This window comes from Bemisia tabaci, chromosome 9 (assembly GCF_918797505.1).
Source record: "Bemisia tabaci chromosome 9, PGI_BMITA_v3".
NCBI classification, from domain to species: Eukaryota; Metazoa; Arthropoda; class Insecta; order Hemiptera; family Aleyrodidae; genus Bemisia; species Bemisia tabaci.
In genome coordinates this window covers 40,166,135-40,177,739 of record NC_092801.1, presented here as the reverse complement: position 1 = coordinate 40,177,739, position 11,605 = coordinate 40,166,135, and the positions used below count along the sequence as shown (strand labels likewise).

General features: G+C 38.6%; 1 protein-coding gene across 1 annotated transcript; it reads right to left on the bottom strand.

The window, feature by feature from the left end:
* Positions 1–184: 184 nt before the first annotated feature.
* On the bottom strand, positions 185–9,699 carry LOC140225489 (uncharacterized). The gene is made up of 5 exons (XM_072304583.1): positions 9,523–9,699; positions 7,130–7,211; positions 2,828–2,925; positions 1,745–1,922; positions 185–651 (listed from the first exon to the last, which is right to left on the bottom strand). Exons 1-5 carry the CDS (start codon positions 9,637–9,639, stop codon positions 536–538), a joined length of 591 nt encoding a protein of 196 aa, XP_072160684.1. The 5' UTR covers positions 9,640–9,699; the 3' UTR covers positions 185–535.
* Between the last annotated feature and the right edge of the window lie 1,906 nt (positions 9,700–11,605).

Below are 11,605 nucleotides of genomic sequence, written 5' to 3'. Positions count from 1 at the left end.
GACATTGATATCTAAATTTAGACGAATTAAGGAACATTTCTCTACAGCGGACGAATTGATTGCGTTTAACCAACAACTTAATTGCATTTGGACGTATTTCTGTAAATTGGAACCAAGCGCTAAATCGAGTTCCTTTTGAGGATTTTATAAAATCCTCAAAGGAACTAAGCGCCATGGTAAAACATTGCGAGTATTACTAGGGGCGGTAGTGACCTCGTCAAGCCTATTCCGTCCTATACTCGCAATGCTTTTCCATGGCGCTTAGTTCCGTTTGACAGAAATACGTCCATTTAGCAACTAGCGAGTAGAAAGAAACTTATGTAGCACAATGAGCACCCTTCAGTTCCCCACAGAGTGTAACTATTGAATGCAAAAACAAGGATCAAATTTCACAATGATTCAAAACTGTCGATCGCAGAAAAAGCTTCTCCTTAAATCATAATCACAATTACGTCAGAGGGATGAGGGGTCTGAGCAATCCATTTAGATGAACGGATGGAGTGATCGAATTCTTCGTGATTTGAAGAATCTTTTTTCAAGCGTTACGCGTCCTGTCTTCTGTTTCTCCTGTTCCACATTTATTTCTTGGAGGGGCAGACTCCATTTCTGTGTAGTAACTGTTGGTCACCATGATAAAATAAAGAGTCAACACTGAAACACAAATATGGATTAGTGTTCCTTACAGTAGTGAGATTTACTGGTGGACACAAAAAATTCAGCTATAAAACCTGCAAAAATTGAAAGAGGAAATACTTTGTAAAACATGTTAAAATGTGTGAAGGAACTCTTACTGGAGATTTTTCCCTAAAAACGTCATTTCATAATTTTAGGAGATTCCCTGTTATTGCTGCACATTGGTGAACTTCAACAAAAATATACGATAAATGGAAAAAAAATCTGTATACCTACTGATAGCATACATTGCATTTTAAAAGGTGAAAATTGTAAAAATGCAAAATTTTCAAATGTATTCATATGTTCAAATTGTATTCAAAATATTTAAATTGATGTAGGTATTTCATTTTTTTTTTTTTTTTTTTTTTTTTTTGATCTCTCTCAAATTTGGTATGTAATCAATGTTTTACTTTATAATTGTGTCTTTTTCTAGGTTTAATTAATAGTTTTCTATAATGTGCTTGTGTTTTTCCCATTTCCTTTGTCATTTTATTTCATCGTGTATTTTGTGTCAAATTTATTACTAATTGTACTCAAGATATTCATATTCATGTATTTCAAATTTTCATTTTTTTCATTTCCCTCCCAACCCCCTCTTTCTTTTATTTTTTACCAGATTAGTGTTTTTGATTTTTGTGTCTTTTCCCAGTTTCATTGTTTAGGTCTTATTCTAGTTTTAATCCATGCCGATGTATTTATGTTATTTATTTATTTATTCTTTTCACTCTTTTCTTTTCTTTTCTCTCTCTCTCGTTTTTCTACTATTATCAGTTGAGTTTAATTTTATGTCTTATCCGGCAGATTAATTGGACATTCCAAATTGCCGGGCAGATTAATGTCGTCTTTATTTTATGTTTTAATTTTTGAATAAAATATCTTACTTACTTACTTACTTACTTACTTACTTATTTCATTTTTTACATCATTATAAAAGAAGGATTCGGCAAAATTTAGCGTTTATCGTTTTCGATTCCTTTTTTGCGTTTATGTTTCTACGGACGTGTCATATGATTCCTTAAGAACTTAAAAGCATTTTGGCAACTTATAAAAAGCGCAACCGGTCACTTACTGAAAGTGAAGAATAATGCGATTGGATGTTGAAGCAACGGCACGAACACGTCAAGAAACGAAAATTGAACCTTCACTTTGCCAATGTTCGTGAGGGCAACCAGTGGAATTTCAATTCCTAGCTTTGCGGCGCTGACAACGGCCACAATAAGGTACAGGAGCACACACCTCGGTTTACTCTGCAACAAACCGTTGGATAAAAACAGACAGTTTAGAGGTCAACGCTCAATGTTCCTTTATCTCCATAACCAAATGAGAGGCAATTTGGCAACATGTGAATGCTCATACGGCGTTTTTATTAGTATGACAGCAAGGGAAACTCTGCCACGCTAGGGAAAAACGCCGTATTTACCTTCAGGTGTTGCCAAATTCTATTTCATAAAACGCGAATTTCCTGGTTAACTTACAAATATTTTCCTCTCAAGTTTTCAGATAATTTATTTCACAATCTTACCTAAGGATTCTGAAAATGTAAAGGAAAATTATTCATAACTTTCCTCAAAAATGAACATTTTATCGAAGGAAATTTGGCAACTCTCGAATGTTCATACGGCGTTCTTCCTTAGCACGGCAGAACAGTCCTCAAGCGCGGGACAATTGGACTAAATTTTGGAATTGGGAACTATGAATTTTGGCCTGGTTTAAAAACAACGTATGTGCACGTAAGTTTTCCTATGCACATAAGTGTTTTTCCAACAGAGCTAGAATTCATATAGTTCCAAATTGCAAAATGCAGTCCAATTGAAAAGCTGTTTTCCAAACTACTCAGATACCACTAAAGGGTGGATTTCAGACTTTTTTGAAAAGCCCATTCGTTCCATTTTACCTCTAAAAAATCGAACTCTACTGTGTCTCTTTCGTGCAACAGACTCGTTATTAGACATGGAATTCAGAGCATTCGGATTTTCATCGGAATCAATTTGGCCAACGACGCAACTCGAAGTGACAGAGATGGAATTGAGTACATTTTTAACTATGGCACTGACATTTTAATCTAAATGTCAGTTTTGAAACCGAAAAAAGTTTAAATGAGTAACATCTGCCGGATAGAATCGCATAAAATGCCTATTCGATTCAAACTTACACTATACACTCCAAACAGTAGGATTGCGGCCGCAACTCGGAGCAGAATTCCATCGATGATGAAGTCCATTGCCCATACGAATATCGCCAGCTTTCGCTCTGAAAACACGCAAACTCAACGAAATCAATTTCCTAGCTTCAATCGTTTCAAGCGGAAAAACTTATGATGCCTTTCTGTCTGCTAGAGTTGAAAATTTGACCTTTCTAACACAGTTTTTGTGTTAATTGTACCGTAGATCTTTTAACAAATTATATTTTACCCTCAGACTTAGTTGATATGATGGCGCGGACTACAAAATTGACATTCTCACTACAAAATCTTGATTCGTTTTATTCTTAAACAAAAAAAAAAAATTTTTTTCACCTACTTTTAGACAAAAAATCGATTATTCCTGCAAGAAAGAATTCTCTGTAAGAATGAGCAACATACAATGATATTTCAAACAATTTTATGCTCGTAATCAAACATTTGTCTTGAAATTTTAGCATATCATAATGTACAGAATTTTTAAAATTTTAAATTTAAATATGTAAAAAAACATGCAATTGGGAAGAAAGAAGAAGAGTTCGTGGATTTGATGAAATATTATTACTGAATTATTGAAAACTCGTAAACTCTTCGCCATAAATTTACAATATTTCATTAATTGTCAAAATTTGGCTGTCTAGCTAGGTATTTAGTAAGATGCCTGATTTGTCTCACTGCCTGCGACATATACAAATTTAGTCGATTGAATTTTAGAAATTTGGACGAGGCTGAAATTGTATGTATCGGGAGGAGACACACAAAAAAAACCGTCATACGGGGTGCTCTAGGGTTAAACGGCCAGACTGCAGGAGCCGATACACCCCCAAATCCCTCCTTTAAATTGTGATTTCGATTTTTCTAGATCATCTATGAATTCAGGGCATAAAATTACTTGACAGTAAAACTTTCCGTAGACATTAGGTTCACAGCCGTTGCCAAAATTCAGAAAAAACGGTTTACCTACCGTAATTTTGGGGGGCCGTAGCTCCGACTGGGGGCACATTTTGGGGGAAAAAGTTAAACAACAAAAAAGTTCTATTTTGACCCATGGAACACGTTTCTGCAGACTAGCCTTTTAACCCTGGATCATCCTGTACAACCCTTCGACTGAAAACTACGACTTATTTTATCATTATTATTGTTCCTCATCGACGAAAAGTTCTTTAATATCATGGTAAGAGGGTCGAAACACAGATTCAATGACTGAATGGGCCTACCTTGAATGATATTGGCGAGAAACGTATCAGGTTTTGCTTCATCAACGGAATGAGGATAAATTTCAAGTGTTTCAATGACCCCGTGCAACAGAAAATTACCTGGACCAATCGGAGAGGCCAGGCATCAATGATCGATTTTCTCACCTTCAATCGGCGAGTACTTCCGCACATGGCCGGATTTACCTACTTGCCGCCCATGGGCCGCCTTCATTTTGCCGCCCTCTTCTCATTCATTTTGAAACATCAATGAAAACCATCAAGTGAACGTGCCGGAGGGAGAAGGGTGCATAAGACGCGTTCACTCATGTTGGACACATTTTTTGCGTATGCCCTGTCAACACTACTAGCGAAAGTTCAGGGAACTTTGCGCGAAAGTTCAGTTCCGTGAACCTGTCTCGGTGGGGACAAGGCCTTTCATTTGTAAAGAATGAACTAAAAAATTAAGAAAGAACGAACATAAATGTGGTTTAATCATTTTAACTTCCGCCGCCGTGCCGCGCTGACCACACTGTGTTTGGCGCAATGCGTGAAGTATTCATGTAGTCTTGTAGGCACTGTGCGTTTCACGCCGCGCCGACCGCTGTTGACCGTACTGTGTTTGACGCAATGCGTGAAGTATTCATGCAGTCTCGTAGGCGCTAATATGTGTTACATGCCGACCGCCGCGTCGAGGGTTTCTCCTTTTCATCTCAAGTCCTCGTCATTATTTCTCTCTGCGCCGCGCCGCTCCAGGCCAAATTACGTGTTTGGTTTCTCTCTTAACTCAACTAGTTAAAGGTGCGCAGTCTTTTGTATCACCGAAATACGACGAAATTAGAAATTAATGAACTCTCAGAAAATGAGAGATTTTGTCACCTTTCCTTGTTTGTAATTTTTTTCTGAATCCGATTTTTTTGTGCCTGCACTTAAAAAAATTGCAAAATTTACCGTCCCCTAAATTTGCCGCCATGAGCCGCGGCCCATGTGGCCACCCGCCACCCCCTTAATCCGGCCCTGCATCCGCAGAAAACACCAATCGTCCATTTGTCATTAGTAAATGCACGCACTCGTGAGAAATACAGTTGTTTCGAATGCCCAAATAATTAGAAGTTTGAATGATTTTGAGTCATTTTGTATGGTCACATCGTTTTTTAGACGCGCCTTCTTCAGATTGTTTCATATTGTTGTTTTTGAGAGAAAAATCAAATTATAAGCGTTTCCTTCCCTAGCTGTTTCTGAACAAATAAGTAACGCCTCCGATAAGTGGACGTATTTATGCTGAAAGGAACTATGTGGAAGTGGAAAGATGGGGTGTGCTCGTGGAAGTTGGATAAGAAACAATGTAAAAGTGGATATAGTTCCTTTTGAGAAAATGGAAAATCGGGATTTGATTAAATGAAAAGGAACTGAGCGCTAACTCATGAGCCGTGGGCTTGTGACAAGAGCCTTGCGCAAAGGGCTCATAAGTTAAAGACCGTGTCGTTGATCGTCGTTTCTCTCGTCGTTGCCACTGACATGACGTTACTAGCGCTTTATATTTCCCATTCATTCTTATATAAGAACTAGGGGGCTGCGCCCCCTGGCCGCTACGCGGCCCAACCCCCTAAAGGCGCTCCGCGCCATCATTGGGCCGCTTCGCGGCCCTTTTTTTACCCTCCTATCGGTGTTAGTTTTATTTATTTTTCCCCTAAAATATTACGATATGAGGTATACTTTACTTTTAGAATGAAATAATTTTTGGTTTTGATGAATAAAGAAACAAACATTTTTTTTTGAAGTCTAAAGGGCGCGATTTGGAATGACTGATTGATGAAATATTGCAGTAAAATAACTATCATTGATAAGCAGGTAATATTTAAGGGTATTGGTAGACGGAGATCGAACCCACACCTTGAACTGTGTGGATGCTCCCGACGTCTTTGACGACTCGGCCACCGCTCGTCTTGAGGTAGGGCGAGCGAATCTTGTGTAGATAAGTGCAGAGCTGATGCGCAGGCTACACAGCTACTGCGCAACCTCCTCGACCACTGCGCATCCTCCTGCGCATAGCGGTAGCAGTCTCGGAGCATTCTGAAAATTCACTCTCTTTTATAACGTGATTGTAAAAAAACCTGGTTCCTATTTCCAAAATCTGAATAGAGCGGGCTCATCTAGGGCCAATGACCCGTCGATTACCGCAAAAAACTTGGAAATCGGCCCGATAGAACGCTCAAACGAACTATGACAAAATATATAAATTTACATTGTTTAAATGGGAGAATTCGCAACTTTACCACTTAATATAAAAAAACCTGGGCCATATTTTGAAAATCTGAAAAGAGTTGGCTTATCTAGAGAAAATTGCCCGTCGATAGCCGCAAAAATCATAAAAATCGGCTTGGTAGAACGCTGGAACTAAGCGTCACCAGTTTCGCAAAATTAGGAGGTCTTGGAGCTTATAGTATAGATAGATAGATGAATGGGACGCTTGACGCAAGAATGAGGGTGCTTGGGCCATGACCCAAGCACTAACGAGCACACCCCATCTTTCCACTTCCGCATAGTTCCATTTGGACGTATTTATACTGAAAGGAACTACATGTATGTCACACGCAATCCCTATGCACATAGTTCCTTTTAGCATTAATACGTCCATTTAGCATAAATACGTCCAAGTATCATTGAAGGTTTTTACTAGATACTGCGAAAAGCGTATTGTAGCAGGTACATTTTATGATGATAAATGGTCAATAAGTCTCACAATTGGACTGCATTAAACAGAAAGGAATCAAGCCACATCAGATATTGCCTAATTTAAATGAGTAATTTAATTTTTTACATGGAGACGGTTGTGCGGATTTTTGTGCGAAGTTCAGTGATTTTCTGCATAGTGCGAATCAAATTCTTTGTAATTTTCAAAAGAATCCGCATAAACGTTCTCTCGTAAAAAAAATAAATTGCCCAGTTAAGGCAACAGCCGATGTGGCTTGGTTCCTTTTTTCTAAACGCGGTCCAATTAGTAATCTCCCAGATTGTGCTGATTTAAAAGCAATATTTCATTCTTGACCGAAAAAAAATAAATCTATAGGGATAGACTGACCTGGGCTCTCAGTTGTGAGAAATCTGTCATTAAGGCCTCTTACAACCGGCAAGGATCCCATCATCGAAAACACACCTATTACCTATTGTAAATGTTTAAAAAAAATGATCAATGTAAAGAAATATTTAAAAACGGTGATTATCATCCTGAGGGTGTGATTAGCCTTCTGTGAAACACTGACCCACGCTTTGGGGGATCTATTTTCGTAACTTCTTTCCATCAAATAGATAAGAAGTAAAGAGCCTGTCAAAGTAAAGAAGGACTTTCATGTGCCCCTTCTTGAAAATGTTAGGATTGAACATGTCTCGAACGAAAGCTTATGCTGAGGAAATTCTCCAGTGAAAGTTTTGGCTTGAGCTCACACCTCATTTTGGCAAAAGAGTATCGCAAAGTTTGCATCTTTTACCATCCATTATAAATTCTAATACTTTAAGGATTTTTGCGTAAAAAAGCAACTTTATGATCGATCTTTTTTTGTTTTCTGGGCGACAATTTCACCAGTTAATGTTATTTGTTGTTGATTGAGCAACTGATGAAATTGTGCGAGATAGTAAAAATGTTCGATGAAGGGTGTGTTTTAACCAAAGAACTTCACAATTTTAGCAATTCCTGATGGAAAGATTTTTTAATTTAGTTATTCAAACGATACTCAGATACAATAAGACTAGGAGGGGCCTCTAACGCTAATATCTCCGTCAACATAAGCAACACATTCAATGATGTTCATAATAAAGTTTGAATACAACTATTCGTACTCTAGGGACACGTGTGTTGCATATGCAAAAATGGAAGGCGCTCCAGTCTCTACAGCCTATGAAACAGTGCACGCAGCAGCATGTGGCACGCCGTTACAAATATGTGGCAAAATGAAATTCTCTGATAAAAACCAAGACAATAGGACAGGAAAGGCTATTTTCTCACCACTTTCATACATCAGGATGTGTGACACCAAGTGTTACATTGTGTCGCGACAAACACTGTTTCATGCGATAGAAAGACCAGAGCGCCTTTAATGTTTAAAATGCAACACGGAGGTCCATAGCACACGAATATTTGGACCGCATTTTGCAATTTGGAGCTAAAAGTTCTGGCTCATCTGAAAAAAACACTTATGTGCATAGGGAAACTAATGGCACATACGTTGTTTTTAAACCGGGCCAGAATTTAAAGTTCCAAATTGCAAAATGCAGTCCAATTGCATCAAAGCATTTTCTCCGATATCGTTATCCTCTGCTCAGATATATCTACTGAAGAGTGAAAGGAAAACGACGTATGAACAATCGAGCGTTGTCAAATTATCCCCCATTAAATACAAATGGACCACTAGACAAAGTACGAATTTCAGCATTCTGATACATGTTTCTTAACCAAAATTTCATGCAGAATACGAATTGCGCAACACAAAATACAGAACTAAACTCCTTAGGGAGATATTTAATAATTCTTGAAGCGTGAACTCAAACCATCCGCTCATGAAAACTCACTGCTCTACTTGATTCACATTGCGCGCTAAACGTTATCATGACAGTCTTTGTGATATAAAAATCTGGCAACCTCAATTTTGACGCTTTGGCTCAGCTATAGCAAATTGCTGATAGTTTGAACAACCAATGGTGGGAAATGAACATTGCTCGATTGAGAAGCTTCCTGAAACCGTTGTGGTGCGCGATTTGACTCACGTAGAGCTTTGAGTTTCTTGTGAGCGGGCAGTTCAAATTCCTCGTAATCATTGTGTAATAAAAACGTTAACATCTTTGTTAGGAATTGGTTTCAGTAATTTTCGTTGTAAGAATCGTGTTTTACGTAAAATTCTGGTTAAGGTGATTCGATGGACGCCATATTTTGTGTCAGAACGGCATGCGATATATCGCATCAATTGGTTCCATTTTTTCAACTACTCGTCATTTTTCTCCAATTTTGAGATCGCAATTCTGTTGTCATGAGTCTGAAGGATTCATATTCCAAATTTGACAAACAAATTCAACGTAATAAAGGCGTAGTTTTTTTAGAGAGAAAATATCGCATTCGATACTGATATCGAAACTGCACTCGAATGCGATGTTTTCTCTCTAAAAAAACCACGCCTTTATTACGTGGAATTTCTTTGTTAAAATTGGTAAGTGAGTGCTTTAGTCTCCTGACAACAGAATTGCGATCTCAAAATTGGAGAAAAATGACGAGTAGCTAAAAAAATGGAACCAATTAATGCGATTTATCGCATGCCGTTCTGACACAAAATATGGCGTCCATCGAATCACCTTAAGGAACATGTATCAGATTGCTTAAATTCGTACCTTTTCTAGTGGTCAGTTAAAGGTTACAATTTGTCATGCATTAGGTATGGGCAAATGCTTCTATTTTTCAACCCAACATTTTATTCTGAGAAAACTCACCACAGTGTACCATCCTATAATGAGGACGCCTGTTCTTAGCGAGCAGCCGCAGCAACAGAATCTGAGCTGCGGGAAACAGGAGTTGGACCCAAAAAAGGACCGCGGGTCCTGAACCATGATTCCCGTCAGACGCAATTGCAGGTCCCGAATTAGGTTGCTCGAAAGTTTCGCAGAAAAATAGCTGTAAGCAGTCACGGTAATATTATGTAATAGAACTGCGGTAAAAAATTGCATCGGTTCCAAGATAAGAGAAGCGCTGCTCCTGAAATTTACTGAACTGTTCTCGGGTCAGGTCTTTCTTATTTTTCTGGTCATTGTCACAATTTTACTTTCGCTTAACATTTATTTCTGTCTCAATGACAATGTTGCATTACTCCTGGGGTGGGTCTGATTGCAACAACAAAAGTTTTTTTTTTTCTTTATTGATTATAGAGGACTACAAGGTATTAACTCTATTTTTTATAACTACAAACTATGAACTAATTACAATATTTTAATGGGTAGCTGGTGTGCCATTGGCCACCGGCCATAACTATACTACAAACTGTACGGGAACTATGCGCTAGGATTAAGATAATTGATCTAAGATTGATTTGCTTAAGAAACAAAAGTAAAATCGTAACAGCGACCAGGAAAGTAAGTAGAACCTGTAATCCACATAAAGTTTCTTCCCCTTTTGCATGACTAAATAATAATTTTTTGTCAGTCTTTCGGTTGAAAGTAGGTATCGAAAATATGAGGCAAAAAAATCTATTGATTTCAGCGTGTCATTATACAAAGTCAGACTATCTCCCCTCGCTCTTTAGTCGGACTAGGTTATATTTATGGCACTATTATTGACCCCCTATCCCCACGTAAATACCCTTCTCAATATGTTGGTAAAGTCTCATTTTTCCCCCTCACTTTACAGTGTTTGTACAAATCTTGTCATTTTCCGCACTGAGAAACGTAACTCCATTCCAAGGTCGCAAAATTGACTCCAACAATTTCATTTCTCACATTAATGTATCCACGCAATTTTCTTCTAAATTTTTTTCTACTTTTTGAATTAAACCAGAAGGAAAATCGGAAACATTTTTCGTCAGAAATGCCTAAGATTCTCCCGGTGATAATGCAATTCGTGCAGGAAAATTTGGCAACATTGAAATGTGGTTACGTTCTTTCGTGAGGAGAAAAGACGAAACTGTGCAATTTTTTAGTTCCCTCAATCCTGCGGTGAATACCGATATTGACACAGGTGAGTCACCTTGCTTTGATGCTGTAGTATGGAACTAAATATATCCACTGTAATGTGACGCACTTCCTCAAAAAAAAAAAGAGAGAAAAAACACGCTTGAAACCTCTCAAACTTTGACCCGGAAAATGAGCGGTAAAAACAATGACACAACAGGCTGCCAGAGAAGGTATAAAATGGACGTATTTCTATCGAACAGAACTATGTGCAGAGGGAGAGGAGGGGTGTGCTCGTTCATGCTCGGGCCATAAGAATGAATGGGAATTATAAAGCGCCAGTGACGTCAGCGGCAACGACGAGAGAAACGACGATCGGGACGGTCTTTAACTCATGAGCCCTGTCCACAAGGCTCTAGGTACATGCCCACAGCTCATGGGTGCCGCGCTTAGTTGGCTCACAGTTCCGTTTGCTGAATTGAAGAAGCGGAATTTCACGTTCTGTCAAACGGAACTATGTGCAGAGTGTATGAGCCGTGGGCATGTATCAAGAGCCTTGTGCACAGGACTCATGAGTTAAAGACCGCCCCGCCCCGATCGTCGTTTCTCTCGTCGTTGCCGCTGACGTCTTTGGCGCTCTATATTTTCCCATTCATTCTTACGCCCCGAGCACCAACGAGCACACCCCATCTTTCCCTCTGCACATAGTTCTTTTTCATAGAAATACGTCCAAATAGAGCACTTCGCTACTTGTTTCTTCTTCAAAATTTTACCTGGGAAATGAAGAATGCAACGAGTTCGAGAGGTTAAGAAATAAACTCTGAGATATGAAACCCCTGGTAAAAATTGGCAGTAAAATCTGTGTTCCAAAATACCATAGACCTACAGCCGGCTGTAAGATTTCCAATAGCTT